The 27,992-nt window shown below is 43.6% G+C and overlaps 1 protein-coding gene across 2 annotated transcripts; it reads right to left on the reverse strand.

Annotated features, from left to right (window-relative positions):
• Window positions 1–1,350: 1,350 nt before the first annotated feature.
• On the reverse strand, window positions 1,351–27,923 carry NCBP3 (nuclear cap binding subunit 3). 2 transcript variants are annotated; one of them, XM_025362440.1, is made up of 12 exons: window positions 27,796–27,923; window positions 19,042–19,167; window positions 15,752–15,880; window positions 15,415–15,491; window positions 14,262–14,370; window positions 11,203–11,302; window positions 10,518–10,621; window positions 7,833–8,139; window positions 5,972–6,126; window positions 4,157–4,318; window positions 2,949–3,111; window positions 1,351–2,484 (listed from the first exon to the last, which is right to left on the reverse strand). In XM_025362440.1, the coding sequence occupies exons 1-12, from the start codon at window positions 27,806–27,808 to the stop codon at window positions 2,376–2,378; spliced, it is 1,554 nt and encodes a 517-aa protein (XP_025218225.1). In that variant the 5' UTR covers window positions 27,809–27,923; the 3' UTR covers window positions 1,351–2,375. The 2 variants fall into 2 exon arrangements, with proteins under 2 accessions (XP_025218225.1, XP_025218226.1); XM_025362441.1 differs by having other exon boundaries at window positions 1,351–3,111.
• Window positions 27,924–27,992: the final 69 nt, after the last annotated feature.

The raw sequence follows: 27,992 nt of genomic DNA on the forward strand, positions 1-27,992 counted from the left end.
TAACAACAACAAAGGTTCATCCCGGCTGCGGTGTGCAGAATGGAGAAAGGGCAGAGACCAGTGAAGAGGCTGCTGTACAAATGCAGCTGGAAAGGACAGTGGCTGAAGTACGGGGAGGGGTTCACAGGATCGGACTACAAGGGGGCCAGAGAAGGAGACTCCATCCTGCGGTGGACGCCACAAGTTCTCCTGGGTACCTGGTAACTCTCCAGAGAGGAGAGTGGGAAACAAATGAGGTATCTGCAATTACCATCAAGCAGCAAACATGGATTTAAAATCTCCTACCTATAAGACTAAGAGGGATACACAAAGTGGGTAGCCCTGTGCCCACATGTGTGGGGAGCGTCCAGGGTAAAAGCACGCCCAGCTGCCTGCCAGAGGCCTGTCCTGACTATCCATTCTCACTCCTAAACGCCAAAGAAAAGGCCTCGTCATTCAGGACACACTCAAGATGTTGCAAGATCTGAGTGACTGAGAGTGGGCTGAAGGGTTAGAGAGGCTAATAAGGCCAGTAACTCCGAAAAGTAAAATCGTCAAACCTGCCTTTCCGGGTTCTCTCTGTGTGTCTGTGAAAAATGAAGGCTACTCAAGTGTGTATTTTTCTTGGTTAGATCAAAGAGCCAGTTTTGACTGCACACCACCTCCTTCCAGAATGTCTTTGCTGATCTCCAGCAAGAGACTGGTGAGTGCTGAAAGGCCATGGAACAAATGGGCCTGAGCTGCTGGTGGAAAACCAAAAGCAAAGTCTGGGAAGGGGCATATTCTAAACCCTGCAGAGGCCATGCCAGCTGCGACCCTGACCACAAGACATCTCTGCCCCATTGCAGAACGAGAGACTGCTGGGATGGGAAAAGCCCCGTCCACACCTCACGCTCGCTCTCAGTTGTCTCCTCGGCGCTTCCTCCAGCCACCTGCAATAGAAATTCATGCAGGCCAGCCCACCGCCATCACAGCTTGGGAAGAATAAACTGCCACTGAGACGCACCAACAAAGCCAGGAATTCTGGTACCAGCTCACTCAACTGCTAGATGGGAAAACTGAGGCCCAGGTCCATGGAGCAGAGCCAGGGGCTGACATCCAGGTCTCTGATTCTCAGACCCCCGCACTTCTCACTCTGCCAACTCCCCAACCCCTGACCCTTCTTAAGAACCTGGCTCTCAGCCGTGTGCTTCACAGGGAAAGGAAAGCTGGGGAATCTCAGATGCCTTAAGTCTCAACTGGCGGAGAAACCAGAACCATCTCTCTCCTAGAATCCTATTGGGAAGCTGAAATATATCACAGTTATATGCTCTAATACTCTAAAGGGAGGGAGAAAAAGCAGGTTAATCAACAAAATATGGGACAATACAGTTTTTGTTGCAGCTCTCAAATCCTGCAGCCCTTTTACTTCCTTTATTAATAACAGTGTTCTGCATTCATTCGTGCCACAGTGTAATCAACTATCAATGTGACCATTAGCTCGGCCATAAGTACAGATCGCCAGGATCCAGGCTGCACTGTGTGCGGAACAGCCCAGGCAGGTGAAGAGTTGTGACATTGCAAAAAGGACCACGGCTTACGACCAGCTCTAACTCCCACGTTCCAGCAAGCCGAAGCGAAACACTGTTTCTCAAAACTGCAGAGGAATACAAAATTAAATACTACAAGACAAAAATCAGACAGCAAGAAGAAACAATCTACCTCCTCCTAATGGTAAAATAATCTGAAAGGAGTTTAAAAATAAATGAACTAAAATTTTCATAACTATTATCTTTTCTGCCAAGTTTTAAGATGTCTTCAGGTGCCACAACTTGGGGACAGAAAGAATAAATATCAATGTATTAACTTCTAGAGTGATAATAAACAACAGGACCCATCTCAGATGGATGGATTTTTTTCCTACTGGAGCCAAAAAGCAAGCTGAACTCTATGTACAACAGACAGGCTATACAACTAGAAGCATTTAAAAATAATAGGACTCCTCTCTCTGCCTTCTTCCAAAGAATAGAATATATATTTAACAGCACAAAAGAAGACACCACTCGAGCTTCCCCTTTAGCCAACAGGAAGAATTTCCACATATAAAAATTAAAAATTTAAACTTTCAAATCATTTGTGTTTTAAACATAATACAGACTTAAAAATTCTTTAACATTAACCCATAATCCCACCCCCAGCACAAAAATCAACCCCAAATCCAGACGTCACAGTTTTTTGTTCCTAAAAATCCCACAGCACTGAACTTGATCTTCACATCAAGCTGACAGCAAGTAAGAGGCCCATGACATGAGCAATCCCCGAGGGAAGAACGGAAGCACAGTCAATGCTGCAGCTCTTATCTACCTGGGCGGCACTGGTGCACCTCTGAGGTCAGGTCGGTGAGATTCGCCCCCACACTAGGGTCCCGGAAGGGTGAGCTGGCCGCTTCCCTCCTCTTCCCCCTCGAAGGATGTCCAATAAGCACCTGGGAATTGACTTTTCTTGGGAAAAGGGTGCTGGTAACAGCTGTCAGGGCCAAGGCAATAGTGAGAAGTTCAGTTCTCTGCTCTTTGGATGAACTGTGTAAAACATTTCTTTTAAAAGACACAATGTTAAAAATATTAAGAAAAATGTCTACAAAATCTGGAGGGCTGCCTTTTTCTCAAAGGGTAAAGCCTGTGGGGTGATGGGAAAGGAATCGAGGGCCCAGAACTACGACTCTGCAGCGAAAGATAGAGACGCCCTTGAAAATGTGTCCCATTCTTAAGACGTCTTGCCGAAGTAGCAAGAGCTGAGAGGGTGACTGTGTGAGCAGGAGCGAGAGGGCGCCAGCTCCTGCGGGGGAGGTTCCTACTGTGCGCCCCACCCTGTGCAAGAAGGTCAGGTTTTAGGGCAGTTGCCAGAGGCCCCAGGGGCATCAGGACTCTGCCTCTGAACCAGAGCTGCTTTCCCGACTAACTTCAATCTGGAGAGATGGTAAGTTATCTAACCGGCTCTTCTTTTGGCGAGACTGCTCTTTCTCCTTAATCAGAGCCCCCCACGCCCTTTGCAGCTCGGAGTCGTCTTCCTCAGCGCCAGGTGCCCTGTGATCCACTTTCTTCGTATTCTTTTCTTTGGTCTTGGGTGCAGATCCTAGGCGAGTCCATAAATTACCTGTTTGGATGAGATGGCATTTCACTTTCACAGTCAGCACTAAGAATCAGGGTGGTACTGAGGGGGCAGTGGCACTGCCAACACCTGCTGTGCAGGAAACGCCATCACAGTGCAGCCTTGGGTAGGTAAAATCTCATTTCCTGGGCCGCAGCCCCTGGCCTGCAAACAGAAGGGTCTGGACCCAGCAGGGGATTCTCACTGTGGGGGACAGGTCAGGTCCCTCCCTGTCACCAGACACATCAGAATCACCTGAGAGGCTGTTTCTTCCTACTCCTGCCCTTCCCTGCTGAGACACCACCCGGTGTGCCAATCCATTCTGCCAGGAGTAGGCCATTCCCAGCTCCTTTCCAGCTTCAACATTCTACAAATCGATGGGCCTACTATACTGTACCATTTCAGAAATTCTGCCCACCATCCATTACTTTTTGAAATATATTTCATGAAAATTGAACAACAGAGAAATACGTGTTTAGGATTTGGTGGATAGCCACATTATAAGGCAATTAAAAGTTGTTTTTGTTTTTGTTTTCGAGACAAGGTCTTGCTCTGTTGCCCAGGCGGAAGTGCGGTGGTGCTGGCGCCTACCACCACGCCCGGCTAAGTTTTGTGTTTTTAGTAGAGACAGGGTTTCGCCATGTTGGTTAGGCTGGTCTCGGCCTCCCAAAGTGCTGGGATTACAGGTGTCAGCCACCGTGCTGGGCCTAAAAGTTTTATTTATAAAGTTTATAAAATGTGGCAAACAACTACGATAAAATGCTATGTGAAAAAAGTAGGACTTGTATGTGGACAAAGACCAGAATAGCTCACATGAAACTAAAAAGATTTGTGCCAAGCAGAAAGAACCAGGAGTGTGCTATTTTTTCCTATGTTCTAAGCATTCCTTACTGTTGAAATGATGCTGATGCTGATACTGATGATAACTATAATGGAAAAGGAATAATCACTTATGTTTGTCAAGAGCTGTTTCTTGCCTTCTGCTCCAATACACCCATTGTCCTCTGCTCTCACTGAATCCCCATTCCCATCGGTTTTAAGTGTTACCAACCTGATTTCTTCTCCCGAGTATCGGCGTAGAGGCCTTTAATATCTTGCCTGGGAACACCGAGCCTACTGTGCACATCAGAAGAGGGCTCTCTCCGAACGACTGGGTTACTACTAAAAGCCTTTTCCGGAGAATATGGTCTTTTTCCTAATCGCTGGCGTATATCTGAAAAAAGAGAAAAATTGCACCAGTGACCATGTGTGTGCTTTATGCTCAGAACCAGCCGCCTGAGACCTCTAGAGGATCTGGCACTAACCCCTGCCCCGCCCCCCAAGTGAGGACACAGAGCCTGACAATCAGGCTGCTACGTAGTCTTCCTTTGTAGTCAGTATGGATATCCCTAGGAAAATTCGGACATAGGGGCTGTCAGAGGAAAAATCCTCAACTGACTGCTCCAGAACTAAATTTCTGAAGAAACAACCATTTTTTTTTTGTTGTTTGTTTTAAAGCAGAATCAAGCAGACTAAATAATTTACAAAAGTTTCAGCAAACAAAAAATCCTGTGAGCTCCCGGAAAGCGGAAGGCACAATCTTTGAACATATAAGTAGTTTCCAATAAACGTATTACATTTACCCAGTAAATACAAAGAGACTGGAAAAAGCAAAGGATCCCTCAATCCCCCCAGAAATCTGCCTGTCCTCTGGGGTTCCCTCTCACAACAACAGCAACAACAGAAACACACTCATTGGCGAGGCCCTGTGCCGAGGTCTCCTCTCACTTCAGCTTCTCTCGGAGAGCAGCACCCTGGTCTCTCCGGTCACTGAGGCCTGAGCTCCTTTCCTCCAACGCTTCCTAGCACTGAGTCTTCCTTCACAAGACTTCCTGTTCTTTATCCATTCTGTCCCCACCGACCTAGTTCAGGCTCGTTACTTTTTTAACTCTCTACCCCACCCCACCCCGCCCTCAAGTTATCTTTCTAAAACAGATACAAGATCAGGTTACTTCCCAAGTAAAAAAAAATCAGGTTTGCCAACAGAGATCCTACCCTCTCCAAAGCCTGGCTCTAACGCTACCTTCACTGAGAAACCTTTCGCAATTTCCCTAGTAGATCTATGGTGGCTCTGTGTCTCCTCCAAAGGCTTCTAGCATTCCTAGCACCTAGCCCAGGGTCTGGCACATAGCAGATACGGCTGGAGACCTGCGGAATCAGTGTCTGAACATACAAATGATCTAGTTCAAACTCTTAACCATTCAGACAACCACCCAACTTAATTTCTATTATTCCTGGATATAAAGTATACCAGTGTCATAGAGTCAAATATGGTTGGCCCTCCTCATCCATGGGTTCCACATCTATAGATTCAACCAACTGCTGATTGAATATATTTGGGGAAAAAAAATAAGACACAACAGTACAGCAAAAAATAATACAAATTTTACAAAATACAGGATAAGAATTTATACTGTATTAGGTATTATAAATAATCTAGAGATGACTTAAAGTATATGAGAAGATGTGTGTAGGTTATATGCAGATAATACGTCACTTTATATGAGGGACTTAAGCATCAATGGATTTTCGTATCTGCAGATTTTGGTATCTGTAGGGGAGCGGGGAGGGGGTCCTAGAAGCAATCCCCCAGAGATACCAAGGAATAACTAATTATTTGGAATGAAAATATTTAAAGCTAGCTTTTCAGAAGTCTGATTATTTTTCATCTCCTGAATTTCCAACACCTAGCCCACAATTTAGACATGATGAACCAGCACAGCTAAATCAGTTCACAGATCGCACGTTTTACTCAGGAACCTATCTCTGCCCCAGTCTGCTTTCTGGAGCTCAGAATCCAGCCAGGAGTCCAAGAGAAGAACAGTACCTGATTTAGTACTGCTGACTGGTGGCCGCGGACGGGAGTGCTGACGCTTCTCATCTAATAGATGTCGGACATCTGCAAATTTCTCAGGTGGTAATTTGTTACCAATTCGGTTTTTGATATTGCTTGAAGATACACTATCTGCCCTCATGGAGTTCCTTTAAAAAGGGGGTAGGATGGGGCACCGTTAACCAACTTCAACTGTGAGACAAGGCCCAAACAACAATCTCACACTTTGGAGGAAACAATTTAAGAAATCCAGTCTAATATGGCCAACATTCACTTACAAATCCATAAACTTATAATTATTTGCTTATGGAAACCATGATCTGCCCGCTCTAAAGAGACTGGTCCGAGTAAGCAGGTTTTCGAAGGTGGTTTCCACACGTGTATGTGCTATCACAGAGCACGTAACTGCAAGTCCCCCTCTTCCGGGACAAATGTTAAGTAGAGGCCTACAAAGGGATTGGGGCTTCCGCTCACACATGCTGTGATTTGGCTGTAGTCAACACACGGTATAGTCTACAGTCTCTCTCTTTAAAGGGCAGACTTCTCTTCTAAAGAGATATGATACCATGCTAGGTGCCAGCACCGTTCCGGCAGCATTCTCTACCAGAAAGTTCTCTGAAAACTAAAAATGAGAATGTGGGGCCGGGCGCAGTGGCTCACGCCTGTAATCCCAGCACTTCGGGAGGCCGAGATGGGCAGATCACGAGGTCAGGAGATCGAGACCATCCTGGCTAACACGGTGAAACCCCGTCTCTACTAAAAATACAAAAAATTAGCTGGGTGTGGTGGCGGGCACCTGTAGTCCCAGCTACACGGGAGGCTGAGGCAGGAGAATGGCGTGAACCTGGGAGGCGGAGCTTGCAGTGAGCCCAGATTGTGCCACTGCACTCCAGCCTGGGCAACAGAGCCAAACTCTGTCTCAAAACAAAAAAAAGTGAACAGGCCAGGCGCGGTGGCTCATGCCTGTAATCCCAGCACTTTGGGAGGCCAAGGCGGGTGGATCACGAGGTCAGGAGATTGAGACCATCCTGGCTAACACGGTGAAACCTCATCTCTACTAAAAATACAAAAAATTAGCCAGGCGTGGGGGCGGGCGCCTGTAGTCCTAGCTACTTGGGAGGCTGAGGCAGGAGAATGGTGTGAACTCAGGAGGCGGAGCTTGCAGTGAGCCGAGATGGCACCACTGCACTCCAGCCTGGGTGACAGAACGAGACTTGCTTCAAAAAAAAAAAAAGGAAAAAAAAAACCCTTCTGGAAAAAAATAAAGCAATACTTACCATCTTTTTAAACACGTATATTGTTTGTGTAATAACTAGACTTCGAGGAATTTATTTAGTTAGTGCAATTGTAAAAAAATAGAAACCTAAAGTCCATCAAAAAGTAATTGGTTAAATAAATCATAATACTTTCAAACAACAGACTACATACACTTGAAAAAAATAATGTCTACAATATGTTAAGTGAAAAATGCACAATGCAAAACTATAAATAGCATAACCTCATTTTTATAAAAAATACACTTTTATACAAATACATCTATAGTTTTTCCATGTGCCATACACACATACACACACACACACACACACACACAAATAGCTGAAAGGTCATTCGCCAAATTGCTAACAGTAGTTACTGTGGGGAAAGAGTGGGAATACAGATGATTGTCACTGTCTAGGTTGTCTGTTGTTTTCATAACAAGACTCACTGCTTGTACAGAGGAAATAATGGATGCGTTTATTAAACTCCTACAAGGGACTGAAATCAGGATAAAAGATATAAAATTAGGAGGAATTAAGAAGTTATATTAGTATTTAAAATCAAATTTAAAGCTAGCATTGATAAAACAAAGTTTTACCTAATACTTTTCAACTGAGACTCCACTTCATCAGCATACATAGTCATTTTCATGCTTTTCTTTGGTGAAGGGGTGGAAATCATTTTCAGTTCTAGATCATAGTCCATTTCATCTGAGTCTGAGCTGCTGGCACTGGATCGTCTAGACGCACTCCGCTCCCGGGGCGGCTTGAGAGCCGGGAGCTCCTCGTGGTACTCTACCACCACTCTGTCATCTGCATCCATGTCCTGGTCTTCTTCCTCCTCTTCCTCTTCCTCCTCCTCCTCTTCCTCCTCTTCAATGGGTTCCTCGGGAACATTCACTAGCCCTGAAGAAATTAAACCAGAAAACATTAAGAAAAGCACTAAAATTAAGAAGTATGATTTTCCACTTGACATTGGTGACCTTTTTAAAAGGTGGGGTTCCCACCCCGACATTTTATTGAAGCACTATCTGTAACAGTGCCGAACGGACATTACCCTGATACTGCAACAGGAGGATGGCTAGGTAAAGTATGACGCAGCAGCCGAATCAAATACCATAAAGTCATTTAAAACACAACTGACCCTTGTTATTCACAGATTTTCTATTTGCAAATTTGCCAAATTTATTTGTAACTCCAAAATGAATCCTTGCAATGCTTCCATGGTCATTTGCTGGCACGCACAGTGTGGCAAAAAAATCTGAGTCACCAGGCACACACACTCCCAGCAGAGGTCAAACAAAGCAACACCCTACCTTCCTGTTTCATCTCATGCTGTAAACAAGCATCTGTTTCAGTCTGACTGACCAGTGCCGCATTTTTCACACTTGTGTGCCTGCTACTGATGTCACTGCTTAAAATGGCCCTGAGTGTTGCGCTGAAGTGATGCCTAGCGTTCCAAGATGCGAGAGGGCACTGATGTGCCTTGTGGAAAAATACCACGTCAGGTAAGGTGGGTTCAGGCATGAGTTATAGGGCTATTGGCCGTGAACTCAACGTTAACGAATCAACAATGTATCTTAAATAAGGTGTCTTTAAAGAGAAACATATGTAAAACAAGGTTACATATTATCAACTGACAAAAATGATGTGACCAGAGGCTATGTGCATTCAGTATTTGCTAATTCAGCATTCACAGTGACTTTAGAGAACATAAGCACCATGAATAATGAAAATGGAAAAATACGATAAACGAAAGAAGTAGAATATAAAGTATATGTTCACAAGAGTTATACTACTTATTATGAAAATACACACATGGGAAAAATGTAAGATGAAATTAGTCATCATACAGGGTACTAGAAATAGGGGCAATTTGCTTTTTAATTTCCTTAATATGGAAATAAAAAGTGTATGATGAAAATATATTAAAGTAACTAAAATTGGAAAAGTGTAACTGTGTAACAGAAAAGTATATGTGTTATTATTATTATTTTGAGACAAGGTCTTGCTCTGTCGCCCAGGTTGGAATACAGTGGCACAATCTTGGCTCATTGCAACCTTGACCTCCCAGGCTCAGGCAATCTCAGCCTCCCAGGTAGCTGGGACCACAGGCATGTGCCATCATGCCTGGTCTGGCTAATTTTTTAATTTTTTGTAAAGACAAGGTCTCACTATGTTGCCCAGGCTGGTTTCGAACTCCTGGTTTCAACTGATCCTCCTGCCTTGGCCTCCCAAAGTGCTGGGATTACAGGTGTGAGCCACTGTTCCCAGACTATGTGTATTATTAACATGTAGATCTCAAATACACAATTTTGTACATACACATTAAATAAAATGTCTAGACTTCATCCCTTTCTGTCCCCATTGCAATGATAAATGTGTGTGTATGTTATTTTGTATACTGACTTGGCTAGTTCTATTAGGCATGTAGAAGATTCCACAGATTAGGCTCAAAACAAGAATAATTCTTTATAAAATATAAATAAAATGGTTCTTTTACAATAAGCACCAAAAAAAGGAGAAAGAAACCCAGGTCATGATATCCCACTTTTCTGAGGCATTCACATGCACAAACCAACATGCACAAAGCACTCAACACAGCAGCCTATTTTTAATACAGAAAAAGAACAATACAATCAGTTAATCTGATAGAATAATTTTAAAAATTGTTTTTGGCCAGGCACGGTGGCTCACGCCTGTAATCCCAGCACTTTGGGAGGCCGAAGTGGGTGGAACACAAGGTCAGGAGTTCAAGGCCAGCCTGGCCAACATGGTGAAACGCCCGTCTCTACTAAAAATACAAAAGTTAGCTGGGCATGGTGGCGCGTGCCTGTAGTCCCAGCTACTCGGGAGGCTAAGGCAGGAGAACTGCTTGAATCCGGGAGGTAGAGGCTGCAGTGAGCCGAGTTCAAGCCACTGCACTCCAGCCTGGGAGACAGAGCGAGACTCCATCTTAAAAAAAAAAAAAAAAAAAAAAATTGTTTTCATGCAGCTGCTGATATTAATAGTAGAAAAATTAGGATCTTAAGGAAAGTTATGTTTTAATTTTTCCTATGTCACATTTTGCCTTTTTTGATAGAACAGCTTTTACAAAATCATTTGACCTCTTTGGGCAACTTAAAATTAATTGTGACTTGACTTACTTTCCTATATGTTGGCAGAGGGTGAGGGCAAGGAAGAGAGGATGATAAAGTTTGGAACCTTAAAAGATTGCATTAAGAATAAAAATATGATTTCAGGAGCCAAACATGTGTCTACCCAAGAGCTGAGCAGGCAACTACCAGAATGCCGATGTTTATACGATGTCAAGCCAACGTCATCCCCAATCAGGGCTCTCTTCTTGATCACGTCCCGCTGAATACGACGGGAATGATATCTTCGCTTCCTGCAAGAATGCCAAAATAAGCACACAATCAAAAACTAATAGGAAGGACCTTGAAATCCACTATTTCTTTTTTTTTTTTTTTTTTGTGATGGAGTCTCGATCTGTCTCACAGGCTGAAGTGCAAAGGCACCTTCGCCTCTTGGGTTCAAGCAATTCTCCTGCCTCAGCCTCCTGAGTAGGTGGCATTACAGGTGCCTACTACCATGCAAGACTAATTTTTGTATTTTTAGTAGAGACGGGGTTTCACCATGTTGGCCAGGCTGGTCTCAAACTCCTAACTCAGGTGATCTGCTCGCCTCGTCCTCCCAAAGTGCTGGGATTATGGGCGTGAGCCACCGTGTCCGGCCTCACTAATTCATTTCAACTACATGTTGACACAATGTTAGGTACTAACACAGATATTTTAAATGTAACTAACTAAAACTCAGCATTCCCCATCATTTACCACATTTAAGAATCTTGAATTCTTCCCTCTTGTCTTCCTACCAGTCTACACAGGGTTTAGACATTTCACCACAGAATGCCAACTGAAGGATTAAGAAAAACTTAAATACTATTGCATTTGAAGGTTTTGGGCTTACCATGAATTGCTAAGAATTCCTTTCATGCCTCCGTAATTTGGATTCCCATATTTCATGTAATACTGACTTCTTCTGGCTGCTCCAAGCTCCTTTTTGTCATCTACAAATGAATGACAATAATCACCTACGATTTCCCGAGAGTATGAAGACAATGTTGAATTTTTTTTTTAAATGTTTTCCATAACTGGAATCAGATCAGCGCAATTTGCCAACAAAAAGTAAAAATCCACTACCAACATTCACACTCTGAGTGCCCGCTACAGCAATGCAGTGTAGAGGGGACAAAGCAAAATACAGAGATGAACAAGGTTGAAACTGCTGTTTTGGAGCCAAATGGCTTAATGGAGAAAACAAAAATAAACAATACAAGATACAAGGTTCCAAGAGGCATAAAAGAGCTTTAGGTCATTACAGGTACTCAGGAATCAAAAAGGCTTTCTCAAAATGGTGGCATTTTTGCCACCCCATGAAAGATGATATTCACTTTGGAATAACATGCCAACAACACAGAATCAGGATTAAGGAAACAGACTATATATAATTCCATGTATTTGGTAAATCATTTTTTCCAGCTTATTGTGTTCCTCAGAATGGCTTAAAAAAACAGCATAGTACTGTACATGTAGAAGGTACTCAAATAGCCACTTAAATGAGTAAATGTGGTAAAGATCACATATGTCAAGTTGAAATGTCAGTTAACAGGAAAGAAAGGTGGTCAGTCATCATAAATTTTTGTCCCAAGCAGTAATACAAAGGCCTTCCACAGTTCTTGGACACTCTGACTGTAAAGAACAAACACCACTGTAAATATATCCAGTGCTGCAGGTAAACATGACAACACAAACCAGTATGTATAGCCCCCAACCCCCAAACCCCTCAAACCATGCCCACCAGCTCCTTGGAGAAATGGCTGATTCCACATGTGGAGCAGGTAAGATGCAAAATGAGTCTGGAAAAGCAAGATGTTTTGCTGTGCCATAAAGAAAGAAAGGGGTTCTACTGGCCAAATCCAAGACAATTTGTAAATTAAAATACTGATATCAGGCCGGGTGAGGTGGCTCATGCCTGTAATCCCAGCACTTTGGGAAGCCAAGGCAGGCGGATCACAAGGTCAAGAGATCGAGGACGGGCGCGGTGGCTCAAGCCTATGATCCCAGCACTTTGGGAGGCCGAGGTGGGTGGATCACGAGGTCAGGAAATCGAGACCACCCTGGCTAACACGGTGAAACCCCATCTCTACTAAAAATACAAAAAATTAGCCGGGCATGGTGGCAGGCGCCTGTAGTCTCAGCTACTCGGGAGGCTGAGGCAAGAGAATGGCATGAACCTGGGAGGTGGAGCTTGCAGTGAGCTGAGATCGCACCACTGCACTCCAGCCTGGGCAACAGAGCGAGACTCCGCCTCAGGAAAAAAAAAAAAAAAAAAAGAGATCGAGACCACCCTGGCCCACAGGGTGAAACCCATCTGTACTAAAAATACAAAACTTAGCTGGGCATGGTGGCAGGCACCTGCAGTCCCAGCTACTAGGGAGGCCGAGACAGGAGAATTGCTTGAACCAAGGAGGCAGAGGTTGCAGTGAGCTGAGATCGCGCCACTGCACTCTGGCCTGGCAACAGAGCGAGACTCCATCTCAAAACAAACAAAAAAATAAATAAAATAAAATACTGATATTATTGGATGATAACCCACTGAATAAAGCAGCCAGGATTCTAAACTGAGGTAAATAAACAAACAAATACGTAAAAACAGACAGCTCTTCCGCAGAGCACCTGTCTACTAGTTAAGAAATGACACAGTCAGAAAGGCATCAACAGATACTAAAGCTACTGCAGGAAGCTCCGATGAGCAACAGCTATTTACATGATTTCAAAGTATCTGTCCACCAATTTTTTATTTTATTCATTTTTTAATTTTTAAAAATAGGGATGAGGTCTTGCTATGTTGCCCAGCCTGGTCTCGAACTCCTGGGCTCAAATGATCCTCCTGCCTCAGCCTCCCAAAGTGTTGCAATTACAGGCATGCGCCACTGTATCCGGCCAGCCCACCAATTTTTAAATTACAAATAGTAACTTTACAGTGGAAAAACCTAGTGACGATTATCTTAACCAAGTGAATAAAGTGAACGCCCCTAGGACTGGGACGAGTAAGTATCCCAGGCCTCCTGACGTGATGCCTTGAAATGACATGACATTGCTTCTGTGGCATGACTGTCTGAAATGCACAACCCAAATTCAACCACGAGGAATCATCAGACAAACCCAAACTGAGGGACATTCTATACAATAGTAAACCGATACTCTTGGAAAACATGGGAGGATAGAAGTAGTTCCAGCTTAAGGGGGACTAAGGAAACATTACATACTTACACACTCAGTCCTGGATGGATCCTAGACCTGGGGGCTGGGCGGGGAATATATAAAGGACATTATTGGAACAACTGACAAAATTTGAATATCGACTATGGATTAGGTAACAGTACTGTATTAATGTTAAATTTCTTGATTTTGATAAGTGTGCTATGTATAAGACAATGTTCTTGTTCTTTGGAATACATTTAGGGGTGATGGCTTTTGTCTTCAATTAACTCTCAAATGATTGAAAAAACCAATATGTGTATATGTGTATGCATATATACACATACACATTTTAAATGCCCACCAAAAGTCACCGTGTGTAAACAGTCTTATGAGAAGGGAATTAGAACTGAATGGTACATTGGCAATGTTCAGGAGGACGTTGCTGTAATAAATAAAGTTTCATTTTAAAGCTTGCATAATTCAGATGGTAACTGGCTGAAAACATATGGGGCAAACCAGTTTTAACAGAAAATAACTCACTTTAGCCAGAAGTCACAGAAATATACAAATAGTTAATATTCACTTTTAAAATCAGAAATTCCAACTCAGGTGGCAAACAATTATTTCATAAGCGCAGAATATTATAGTTAAAAAGGAACTTTGAGATTACTTGATCTAACTTCTATTCAAAAAAGAAGGATGTCATTCCATAATAACTCATTTTGATTGAAAATACGAAACAATACCAAATATCGTATTTACCTTTTGTAGCAAATCTCATGAATAACCTGTTTCCTTTAGCAAGTTTGTTAGCTGGACGAAGATCGTTTCTTAATAAAGACTCCTCTTCTACCTGAGACAACGTGTCCAACTTAAGAAAGAAGAGTATTTTTAATATAAAAATTAAAGTCCTTTTGATATTTATTCAGTAGTAAAGCTACCATCAAGAAAAGCATTCTACCTTTAATACTTGCAAGCATTACAGCACTAGTTCCTCCGCAGAATTTCTAACTCAGAGGTTTCCCCTGCCCACCTTGTCTAAAAGAACAGTCTCCATCATTCTCTATCCCCTACCCTTTAGTTTTCACAGCACTCATCGCCACCTGACACGGTATAAGGTATCTGTGCATCAGTGTATCCTCTGTACTCCCCACTAGAGTGCAGGCTCCAAGAGGGCCAGGACCTTGTTTAACTTGAAGCTATATCCCTAGCACTTAGAATACGGTATATAATAGGTACTCAGGAAATATTTTTTAAATGAATACATGCTAATATTTTTAACAATAGTACATAATCCATTAGGAAGTATGCCATTACTTGCTGTTTCTTCATTTTACCAATTAGATAACACTTCAAAGTATTTCTCAATAAAACTATTTTCTCTTTTGTAGAAGCATGAGTACTATTCTGAGATTTCAAGGTGAATTGTTATATCCACACGAACTTAAAGGACAAGAGCCTGGTGCACCCTCAGAAAGTCTAACGGTGAAAGCTAGAGAGCCGGGCACGGTGGCTCAAGCCTGTAATCCCAGCACTTTGGGAGGCCGAGACAGGCAGATCACAAGGTCAGGAGATCGAGACCATCCTGGCTAATACGGTGAAACCCCGTCTCTACTAAAAAATACAAAAAACTAGCCAGGCGAGGTGGCGGGGGCCTATAGTCCCAGCTACTCAGGAGGCTGAGGCAGGAGAATGGCGTAAACCCCGGAGGCGGAGCTTGCAGTGAGCTGAGATCCGGCCACTGCACTCCAGCCTGGGCGACAGAGCGAGACTCCATCTCAAAAAAAAAAAAAAAAAAAAAAGAAAGAAAGAAAGCTAGAGGAAAAAACACAACTAAGTCTTTAAGGCTTAAATTAAAAAGACAGTAAGTAATTTTTTACAGTAACTTTCCACCTGTCTTTCCACTGTTACTAACCTCCACATCACTGGAATTCTCATCTTCAACCTCTCCTTCTTCAGCTTCATCATCCTCTGAACTGTCCTCCTGCTTATCTAAAATGGAATGTGAAGGACAAGACGAAACAAGATAAAATATTTCATATAATGAGATACAAGATGAACTATCTCATATAATTTTAAAAGTCCAGTATTTTCTCCTATTTCCTGATGATCTAAAGCATCACAGCTTAGTTCAGAAATGCTTGGTGATGAGATGCTACATAGAGCTCTGCTCAGAAACTCAAAGACCCACAACAGGACTGTGTAAAGAAGAGGACTTTCAGACCCCAGTTCCCTCCTTTGTGTTCAGTTACCTTTTTTCCTTTTCTCGGCTGACTTGTCCTCACTGGCATCCCTGCTTCTTATCTTATCCTGGGCAGGCAGGGAGCTCATATTGATAAGTGCTCGTGTGGCTGTCATTTCATCCAGCCAAACTACATTACCTAAAATAAAATGTAAAATAAGACATTACATGGCTTTGCAAATGGTAAAAGCTTCTTGAGAGCAGATTCCGCATCGCATTCATCACTACAGCCTCATCTAGCAACAGATTATCATCAGTAAATATACAAACCAACTAATGAAGAGAAACACAGGCCAGGCATGGTGACTCAAGCCTGTAACCCCAGTACTTTGGGAGGCTAAGGCAGGAGATTTGCTTGGAGGGAGATCATCCTGGGCAACATAGTGACACCCTGTCTCTACAAAAAATAGAAAAATTAGCTGGGTATGGTGGCATGAGCCTGTAGTCCAGGTACTTGGGAGGCCAAGGTGGGAGGATGGATTGAGCCCCGGATATTGAGGCTGCAGTGTGCTGAAGTCACACCACTGCACTCCAGCCTGGGTAACAGGGTGAGACTTTGTCTCAAAAGAAATGAAAAGTTAAAAATAAATAAAAAAGAAAGAAAGAAAGAAAGAGAGAGAGACGGAAGGGAGGGAGGGAGGGAGGGAAAGAGAGAGATGAAAGAAAGAGAAAGAAAGAAAGAAGGAAAGAAAGAAAGAAAGAAAGAAAGAAAGAAAGAAAGAAAGAAAGAAAGAAAGAAAGAAAGAAGGAGGGAGGGAGGAAGAGAAAGAGAAAGAGAAAGAGAGAGAGAGAGAGAAAGAGAAAAAGAGAGAGAGCGAGTGAGAGCGAGTGCACTCTGGGAGGCCGAACCGGGCGGATCATGAGGTCAGGAGACGGAGACCATCCTGGCTAACAAGTTGAAACCCAGCCTCTACTACAAATACGAAAAATTAGCCGGACACGGTGGCGGGTGCATGTGGTCCCAGCTAATCGGGAGGCTGAGGCAGAATGGCATGAACCTGGAAGGCAGAGCTTGCAGTGAGCCAAGATGATGACACTGCATTCCAGCCTGGGCAACAGAGTGAGACTGTCAAGAAAATAAAAAAAAAAAGAAAAGAGAAGAAAAGGAAAGGGGGAAGGGGAAAGGGGAAGGGGAAGGGGAAGGGGGAAGGGGGAAGAAGGAAGGGAAAGGGAAAAGAGAGGAAAGGGAAGGGAAAAGAAAGAAAAGGATAGTAAAACCTCTCTGATGAAATTAGCCTAGAGCTGCATTTCCAAACTGGGTTCCACAAAATAAGTATTCCATGAAAAAGGGTTGTGTATATTAAAACTACTTGGGACAGAACACAGGTAGTTAAATACTGAATATTCAAGTATTAGCAGTTCTTGATGATAACTGTCAAATAAGTTTGGATTGTCCTTTACACTACCGCCCCCTACAGGAAGCCCTTTGCTGTTCCTTGTCGGGACGTGCTAAGTGATGTTCCCCCTTCCCTCTGGAAAACATGGGTGACGGAGGTATCCCTGGGATATGTAGAATGGAGGCATGACAGCCAGTTGGCTTTGTAGCAACTAATTTAATGTGCCCCTTTAAGGAAGATAATTTAGCAAGAAAAGGGTTTTGAGAAGTCTCACAGAAAATAAACCTCTTTAACTTTGTTTAAAAGAGTATTTCTCAAACTTCTGTGTCCCCTGTATCTCAGTTTGGGAAATGAAGGTCTGAGGCTCTCACTTCTGTTACTAATGTGCCACGTGGCCTTAGGCAACATGTTCCTTCCTCTGTTTCTCAGGTTCTGATAAATAACACGAGGTAGGTGAACTATGTAATTCTGAGAGCCCCTCCAATTCTACTATGCCTTCACAGTTTTAATGACTGAGATCAGGGTTAGTAAACTATAACCCTCAAGCAAAAGTTAGCCCACCACCTGTTGTTTATTTATATTTTTGCCAGCTTTATGTAGGTATGATTAATATACAATAAACTACATACATCTACCATCTGTTTTTTGGTTTTTGTTTTTTTGTTTTTTCTGAAATGAAGTCTTACTCTGTTGCCCAGGCTGGAGTGCAGTGGCACTTTCTCGGCTTGCTGCTGCCTCTGCCTCCCAGATTCAAGCAACTCTCCTGCCTCAGCCTCCTGAATAGCTGGGATTATAGGCATGCATCGCCACATCAGGCTAATTTTTGTATTTTTAGTAGAGACGGGGTTCTGCCAGGTTGGCCAGGCTGGTCTTGAACTCCTGATCTCAAGTGATCTGCCCAAAGTGCTGGGATTACAGGAGTGAGCCACCATGCCTGGCCTACCACCTGTTTGTGTAAATAAAATTCTACCAGAAAACAGCCACGCTCATAGTTTACGTATTATTTATAGTTGCTTTCATGCTACCACAGCAGAGCTGAGTACGTGTGACAGAGACCGTTAAGCCTACAAAGCCTCAAATATCTGTATTCTAGCCCTTCATAGAAAAAGCTTTGCCGGTTCCTGATTTGGATAGTGTAAGTTAAACAGAAAGAAAAAAGGAGAAAAATGTTTCACTCAGTCATGTTTCTCCTTCAGTGAAGACACCTTCCGAAGAGAGCAGCTAAAAAAACCAGGCTGCTATCCAGGGTGCTACCTAGTAGGTCAGCCAGCTGGCAGCAAGGAAAGCCAGACTAGACGTGAGTCAAGACAAGAAGCCAGCAAAGCAGTAACAAGAGGTCAGGTCAGACTTACAGTAAGCAGACAAGTTAAAATTACAGTTGGCCCACAAGGTGGAAAGCTCATGGGTTAGGGCAAGCAGGTGATATTCTAGAACACGCAGTTCAAGGCAAGCAGAAAGGAGAGGTCTACGAGAGTGTTTAGCTCTAGGTCATTCTGTCTATTCAGAATGACACTCTGTCGAGTGTGTATTCTGGTCTCTCTCTAGGTCAGAGACACAGGCAGAGTCAGCCCTCTGAGTAACAGTACAGAAGGCAGCAACGACAAAGTCCAAGGCTCTGAAAATGCAGCCCCAAGTCTATGCAGTTGGATCCTCTCCTTTATTGGGAAAAGGTGAGTGTTAAAGGGGCCTCACTCAAGTACGGCAGATTCAGAAGCCAGTAACCCACCTCCTAGAGCCCTGGCCACCACCTCTAAGCTGACTTGGAAGACTATGGGGTATGGGCTGGCAGACTGGTAAAGGCATGCTGGGTTTCACTGCTCGACAAGTTTTTCTCTCCTGGACTAACAGCAGAAGTTAGGCATAAACAACTAGTATGAGCCATAATCATTCATCATCTCTGATGGCAGGACCTCTTGAAAAATCATCAACAAAAACATATTCACAGAAAACTCGGTGTACTTACAGGAGGTATCATCCAACCATTCGATGTGAGCTGGAGGATATTCTTTAAAATAGGAAAAGACATCTTGGGTGCTCATCTCATCTACTCCGCAAATATAGATTGTCTCCAGTCTCACTTTGGGAATTGCTAGAAAGACAAGACACAGAAAAGATGATAGAATTTTCCTGCCCGCAACTGCACATCCCATCCACCCTCCTTCCTAACAGTTCAGACAACACGAGTTTAGAAAGAAACATGCTGAGAGAAACTACAATTATTTCAAAAGAGCACGAGACACAACAGTAAGATAAACTACCTTAATTTTTATCACTGAACAACAGCATTAATTCGGAACAGGTGTATCAGGCTCAGAAAGATCAAACAAAGGGTGTTGATAAAATACATGATACCTCTCCCCACATTAATCTGTAGCAATCAGGGCACTATCAAGCTCAGCGGGAGTATTTGTTGAAGCTAACTGGCTGATTCCAAAATTTTTCAATGGATATTGAAGAGAAATGTGCAGTAGTGGAGACAATTCTGAAAGATGCTGCCCATGACTATGTCAAAGCATGAAACTAAAGAGATCCTACAAGTCAATTAAGAAAAAAAAGACAACCCAAAATAAAAATGGGCAAAGGACATGAGTAAGCAATTTACATAAAAGGAAATACAAAAGGCCAATAACCATGTGAGGAGATGGGCTGACCTCACTACCGATCATTAACATGCACATGAAAACAAGAGGATAGCAGTTTTCACCGACCAGATTTTACATCTCATTTTTCCCGCGTCTCTGGTACTTGAATCAAGATATCTTACATATTTTAGTGTGAAATGTTGGCAGTAAGTAGGGGAAAGAGTTACTTCCCCTGCTGGTGGGCACCGTCACTTTGAAGGGCAAACTGGAAGGGTCTATTAAAAATGTAATTCTGGCCAGGCACGGTGGCTCAAGCCTGTAATCCCAGCACTTTGCGAGGCCGAGACGGGCGGATCACGAGGTCAGGAGATCGAGACCATCCTGGCTAACACGGTGAAACCCCGTCTCTACTAAAAAATACAAAAAACTAGCCGGGCGAGGCGGCGGGCGCCTGTAGTCCCAGCTACTCGTGAGGCTGAGGCAGGAGAATGGCGTGAACCCGGGAGGCGGAGCTTGCAGTGAGCCGAGATCGCGCCATTACACTCCAGCCTGGGTGACAGAGCGAGACTCCGTCTCAAAAAAATAATAAAATAAAATTTAAAGAAAGAATTTAATGTCTGTTACTCCCAAGCATGTTTTTACATGCTAGTAACAAAATTAAAAAATTTTTTCTCCCATCCTTCTTCTGCAGATATATGCTACTACTTCTATTTAAAACAAAAAAAATTTTACAAATAAAAAAATGTGTTTAACAATTTTAAACACATAATAATTTTAAATCTCAAAGAGTTAAGAGATGCGTTTAACAGGAGCCCATGTGAGTGTGGCCAGAGTAACTCAGTTGAGTACTTTCCTGACAGCCCAGATTTAAAAAGATAAAGATACCGTGAAGATTTATGAATCCAGGTGGGCACTGTGGCTCATGCTTATAATCCCAGCACTTTGGGACGCTGAGGTGGGAGGACTGCTTGAGCCCAGGAGTTCGAGAGGCCAGCCTAGGCAACACCAGGAGACCCTATCTCTACCAAAAATTTAAAAATTAGCTGAGTGTGGTGGTGTACAGCTACAGTCCCAGGTACTCAGGAGGCTGAGGTGGGATTGCTTGAGCCCAGGAGGTTGAGGCTGCAAAGAGCCATGATCGCACAACCGCACTCCAGCCTGGGCAACAGAGTAAGACCTTTTCCAAAAGAAAAAACCACCGTGCTCAGCTAATTTTTTTATTTTTTGCAGAGATGGGGTTTCACCATGTTGCCCAGGCTGGTCTTGAATTCCTGACCTCCAGTGATCCGTCTGTCTCGGTCTTCCAAAGTGTGGGATCACAGGCGTGCACCACTGCACCCAGTGCCTGCCTCTCTCTCTTTTTTTTTTTTCTTTGTATCTTTACCTGCTTCTTTTGAACAGGATTATCCATTGCCCAAGTTTTGATGTGCACGACTTCTCTAACTTCAAATAGACATGTGAGGCTGGATGCAGTGGCTCGTGCCTGTAATCCCGGCACCTTGGGAGGCCGAGATGAGAGGATTGCTTGAACCCAAGAGTTTGAGACCAGCCTGGGCAACATAGTGAGACCTTCTCTATTTTTTTTTTTAAAAAAAAGACATCTGAGGCCAGAAATTTTGTTCCTTATACTCTTTCCTGTTTGCTTTTAAGGTATTTCTTCACCTGTAGGTTTTTTTAATGTTGTAATGTTATGATGCCCTTGGCAATTATTTTTGTCATTTTTTTTGGTCTTTGTTTTCTATGCTAGTCTCATTTAAAATTAATGTTTTTTGTCAGATCAACACGTCTCCCTAATGTATTCTCCCTAATCCTCGGTCTGTTGCCTCTATCATCACTCGGGGCTCTCCTTGCTTTCTGCTGCCTTCTAGGAAACCATCTCCTTACTTCCCTTAGGCTCTTTCTGTTCCAAAGTCATGGCTTTTAACTCCAAGCACCGAGAAGGCCCTTGGACCCAATCAATCTTATCCACATTCAGGCCTCTGTTCACTACTGCACTGCCAGCCACTAACAAGGACTTCCTGGGGTTCCCTGGAAAAGAGAAGGTGGCGAATTTCAGGTGAGCACAACTTGCCAAAGCACACAGGCAGGAGAGAGACAGATTACAATGAGAATGGCACGATCTGAACGACTAATGCCAGGCTATACAGTAACATGGAAATGCTGACCATGGACTGTCCAGGGAACGAAAAAAAGCAATGTGACTACAAAGGAGAAAAACAGAAGTTCACGCCCATAAGAGATTAGAAGGAAACACAGAATATTGACAATGACTGGGTGTGGATGGTAGACTGTGAGCAACTTTTCTTCCTGTTCTATGTTCCAAATTTTCTTTGGTAAGCATGAACTGTTTGTAAAAGAGCTAATGAAGAAAAGATTAGAGTCCAGAGTGAACAGGCTCATCAAAAATGCTGACAGCAGGCTGGGCACGGTGGCTCATGCCTGTAATCCCAACACTTTGGAAGGTCCAGGTGGGCAGATCACCTGAGGTCAGGAGTTCAAGACCAGCCTGACCAACATGGAGAAACCTCGTCTCTACTAAAAATACAAAATTAACCAGGCGTTGTGGCTCATGCCTGTAATCCTAGCTACTCGGGAGGCTGAGGCAGGAGAATCGCTTGAACCTGGGAGGCGGAGGTTGCGGTGAGCCTATCATGCCATTGCACTTCAGCCTGGGCAACGAGAGTGAAACTCTGTCTAAAAAAAAAAAATGCTGACAGCTTTCTTTTTGTGTTTATAGCAAAATCTGCTTTGGGAAGATGATGCAAAAAAAAAAAAAAAAGGCAGAACTGTTGACCTGTTTTGCTATTCTGCTAACAACTATCATTAAAGAACAGTCAAAACTCAAGTTAGGTGACAAGAGCATAAGAATTTAGATTTAAATCTTCTAGTCTAGAATTATATCCCACGTACTAACTCAAACACACAGCTACGATTTCAGAATTAGGTAGTAATCTCTAAAAAGTAGCAGGGAAGTACCTTAAAACTGTGAGAAGGGTTAATCCTGTGCAGGTTTTCACAAAAAAAAAAAAAAAAAAAAAAAAAGGAAAAATTCCCAAATCTCATATTGAAAAGCTCACTGTCAGTCTCTGAAATTTTTTTTAAAAAAAAGGTTATTAGAATCTATGACCCCTTTAAAAACTAAGTCTTAAGCCAGGTGAGGTAGCTCACACCTGTAATCCCAGTACTTTGGGAGGCTGAGATGGGAGGATCACTTGAATCTAGAAGTTCAAGACCACCCTGGGCAACACAGTGAGATCCCATCTCTAAAAAATAAATAAATAAATAACCAAATCTTTCCCACAGGAAATGACGGCAGTTCCGTAAGGAGCAAGCTGCAAGCCTGTGGATGAAACAAAAAAAGGCACACTAACCTCATTTCTTTTTTGATAGGATTACCAGGTCAAGAAATTCAGAGAATACATAGATGGGGCTCTATTTCAAGTTCATTAAGGCATGTAATCCAGTTCCTCATGACAGTAAAATGAACCGTGGGCCTTATGGTAATAGAATAAGACTTACGATACTGGAAGACACTGCCCACCCTTCAACCACTGGATGAAGAAACAGAAGCCATGTGTACACAATGGAGAGCAAGAAGCTGAGGAGTAGAGCTAGGAGCTGAAAGGTGGAGTTACGATGAAAATTCACTCAACAGACTGAAAGCAGAGGTTTGAAATCAACAGGACGTAATTTAATAGGAATACATTTAAAAGTAATTTTTTTTTAAAGTGCCTCAAGTACATGATGAGAGAGCCTGCTCTGATGGGCACCATTCCTGGGGAAAATACCTAAGTGCTCTGGCTGCATACAGGGTGACTGCAACACTGAAATGGCGGAGGCAGAGACAACGGTGAGTGACAGTCCTGCCATTCTCTCTGTGAATCCAACCATAACTGGAACGTGTATCTCGCCTCAGGAAGAACAACAGAAACTGCAAAGTGTTTAGAAAAGGCAGACCAGGAAGTCACGACACACGAAGCAAAGCTGAGCGAATGGGCAGCAAGCCTGTGCCTCCACCACCCGAAGGACTACTGGATGAAAGGACTTCACAGTCACACAGCAACTAACAGACAGAAATTACTAGAAGGCAATGCTCAACACAAGTAAGTATCCAAAAATAAAGTTGTCTGCTTCATAAATAGTTCTCACGCCATCACTTAAGACACATTCAGGCAGCGGCCAAAAGACCATTAGGAAGTTTGCTAACAGGCCTGCAGGGCTGGGCAGAAGATTAACCTAGATGACCTCCAAGGTCTCTTCCACCCATGAAAGCTTGAATCTTGGGCATAAAGAGACCAAAGCTGTTTGACACTGAATCATTCAAACATAGCAAGTCATTCTTGATGCAGAAAAGTCTAGTGTACCACATCCCAAACTGTTTGAATGCTGGCAGAGCAGTTAGGAACACAGGTTTCAGTCCGATCAGCCTTTGAACCTCAGCCTTGCTACTTACTTAACTGTGGGACCACAAGCAAGTTTCCCAACCTCTTAGCACCTTACTTTTCTCCTCGGTGAAACGGAAATAATAAACACCTTCTCCTCACAGGGCTGTTGAAAGGGTAAGTTAATCACGTAGCAGAGTGACTGGCACATAGTAAGCACTTAACAAATGTTCTCTTTTATTATTGTCGTTGGTATTAATAACAACTTGAACTTGACAACTAGTGTGGATGCAGAAGTCAACATACTTATTCCAATTTCCTCACTCTCCCAAGAAGCTAGGTCACTTCAGTGATGGCTGGGAAGATGGAGAACACCAGACGATGAGAACTAACATTAACTGGGCACCTGCTGTGTGCCAAGCGCCACTCTATGAACTGGAACATTTTGTTACAGTCCCCAGCAGCCCTATAAGAATTCCTCTCATTGGCTGGGTGTGGTGGCTCACGCCTGTACTCCCAGCACTTTGGGAGGCTGGGGCGGGTGGATCACGAGGTCAGGAGTTCAAGACCTGTCTGGTTAACGTGGTGAAACCCCGTCTCTACTAAAAATATAAAAATTGGCTGGCCATGGTGGCAGGCGCCTGTAATCCCAGCTACTGAGGAAGCTGAGGCAGGAGAATCATTTGAACCCAGGAGGCGGAGGTTGCAGTGAGCGAGATTACACCACTGCACTCCAGTCTGGGCGACAGAGCGAGACTCCCTCTCAAACAAACAAACAAAAAAACAACTACCCGAGAAGATATAAAAAGAATAACTATTGGCTGGGTGCGATGGCTCACACCTGTAATCCCAGCACTTTGGGAGGCCAAGGTGAGTGGATCACAAGGTCAGGAGTTCAAGACCAGCCTGGCCAAGATGGTGAAACCCCGTCTCTACTAAAACTACAAAAATTAGCTGGGCACAGTGGTAGGTGCCTATAATCCTAGCTACTCAGGAGGCCGAAATAGGAGAATTGCTTGAACCTGGGTGGCAGAGGTTGCAGTGAGCCGAGATCGCACCATCGCACTCCAGCCTGGGCGACAGAAAGAGAGGGGAAAAAAAACGGCTGGGCGCAGTGGCTTATACCTGTAATCCCAACACTTTGGGAGGCCAAGGTGGGTGGATCATGAGGTCAGGAGATTGAGACCATCCTGGATAACACGGTGAAACCCTGTCTCTACTAAAAAATACAAAAAATTAGCTGGTGTGGTGGCGGCGCCTGTAATCCCAGCTACTCATGAGGCTGGGGCAGGAGAATCGCTTGAACCCAGGAGGCGGAGCTTGCAGTGAGCCGAGATTGCGCCACTGCACTCCAGCCTGGGCGACAGAGCAAGACCCTGTCTCAAAAAAAAAAAAAAGAAAAAAGAAAAGAAAAGAAAACCAGTAACTCTCCCTGGGACCTATCCAACCCCAACTAATGTAAAGTGGTCTGAGATGGGCAGCAGGGTTCCCCAGGGCTCAGGAACACTATCCTAGGCCCTGCTGCCTCCTGGACAAAGAATCGATTGAAATAAGCAAGCTTCCCAGCTGACATCCACGGCCGGCCTTACTGCCTGTTTTAGGAGTATCTTTAGAACCGTGAGATTGGAGTTGTATTTAAAAAAAATTTTTTTTATATTAAAAGTTAACCCCAAAAGTGATCCTATTAAAGTAAGTATCGTATTTCCATTTCACAGACAAGGAGACTGAAACTAACAAGGCTCAAGAACTTGTCCTCAGTCACAAAGGAACTGAGACTAGATTCTAGGAGGCTTTCGCACCCTAAAGAGCTCCAACAAAAGTGAGAAAGCATTTCAAGTGGGTGAGCAGAGATGCTCCATGGGGGAAGTGACACCTGACCAGAGATAAGGCACAGGACAAGGAAGGGCAAACGTGCAGAGTGAAAGGCATGAGCCATATCAGACGCAAGGCGCCTCAAGGAATGCTCTCGGGACCAGAAGTCGACAGGTGTGATAAAGCTATGGTGCCCTCGAGGTAGAGCTGTCAGAGAGACTCACGGGGACGCTCGCACCTGGATGTACAGGCACATGAATGTCAAGCCTCACCGCTGTCCCTGGCCTCCACAGGACTTCTCCTCAAACAGAAACCCCCGCCCACGAGGGCAGCAAGGTCGTGTTTCTGACTTGAACTGGTCATGCAGCTTCCACAGTTCAGCTCTGCACCCACACTGCTGCGCCCATTAGGAAGGACTGAGGAGGGACACAAATTCAGTCGACAGCACCATATCCTACATTACACAGCAACAGAGCAAAGGAGTTAAAAGCAAGGCTTTAGAGTCAAAGAAACCGGGTGTGAATCCTGACTCCACCTTTACTAGCTACATGACCCTGGGCAATTTATTAAACTTCTTTGAGGCTGCTTCCTCCTTTATAAAATAGGGATAAAAATATATTCCTCATAGAGTTGTTGTGAGCAACAAAAAAGAAAGAAATAGGTAATGTGCTTAACAGTGTCTGGTAAAAAAGCAAGTTCACAACAAATAGCAGCTATGCTTTCATTCATTCAATGTATTTACAGAGCTTTTGCTTTTATCAACCAAACAAGGCTAGAGAAGCTCATACAATACAGCACAGGCCTTTAACATGCCTTCATAAGGCTGCCTACTAAACCCTTTATGAACACCCAAATTTGCAAATGCCACACAGGGAACACTTCTGCATTCATGGATTTATATTAGAGTAGAATAATAAATAAGAACATAGACTCACTAAAAAAGTAGTAATTTTTCCTTTTATGTATAAATTGCTTTAGAAAACTGTGGCAGATTACTATATATGATAACTCGGGGTGAGTTCTAGGGAGCAAAATATCCCAACAAAACACACAGATCAGATCAAATCACAAGTCCAACGGTAAGGGCAGGCTTAAAACTCAGGGCAGGATTAGTTTAGCTTTCTCTGACAACAGGATGTTATTGAGTGGTTTATATATGTCAGATACTCAGACTATCAACAGATTCAGAATTTTTTTTTTTTTTTTAAGACAGAGTCTTGCTCTGTTGCCCAGGCTGGAGTGCAGTGGCGCAATCTCGGATCACTGCAACCTCCGGCTCCCGGGTTCAAGCAATTCTTGCGCCTCAGCCTCCCGAGTAGCTGGGATTACAAGTGCCTGCCACCACGCCCGGCTAATTTTTGTTTATTTTTAGTAGAGACGGGGCTTCACCATGTTGGCCAGGTTGGTCTCAAACTCCTGACCTCAAGAGATCCACCTGCCTTGGCCTCCCAAAGTGCTGGGATTACAGGCATGAGATACCACACCTGGCCAACAGATTCAGATTATCAATAAAAGTGTTAATGGCTTTTCCCCACCAATCTCAAAATTGCTCTAACTCCCTGAAAAGGAAGTCTCACTGTGATACACTTTCACAACATTTAAATGCAAACAAAAGTTAACACCTCGATGATAAAAGCAGAAAATGAGTAAGGGTCCTTAGAAGCACAGGTCCAAATCTCAGCTCTGCCACTAACTGGTAACTTTTTCTGGGCCCCCTCAGAAAAGACAATCTCTTTATTCTCCAGCTCTAACATCTGAGCCAGCTGACAGCGTCTGAACTTTAAACAGGTGACCTCAGAAATGGAGACTTCACAGGTCCTTCTCACAGGAGTGTTTGGATAAGGAGTGGACATGCAAGGCAAGGCAGAAGCATGAGGCTATGGCAGGGAAAAGTCGCTCTCTGGGGATATGTGGACAAATTTTCCCGAAAATACCCCATACCTTTCTTCATCATGTCTCGGTCCAAGGCTACATTTCTCTGGGCAAGATTTACTTCCGATCGAAAATGGAAGCGCTTGGCTCGCTGCTCTTTCTTTTCAATTGCTTCCTAGAAAGTACAGAAAAAGTGAAAGTAGTAAAACATGGAGAAGGCAAATTAAATCACGAATGCATCATGATGCGTCAGTGACAAACCTGAA

This window comes from Theropithecus gelada, chromosome 16 (genome assembly GCF_003255815.1).
Source record: "Theropithecus gelada isolate Dixy chromosome 16, Tgel_1.0, whole genome shotgun sequence".
NCBI lineage: Eukaryota > Metazoa > Chordata > Mammalia > Primates > Cercopithecidae > Theropithecus > Theropithecus gelada.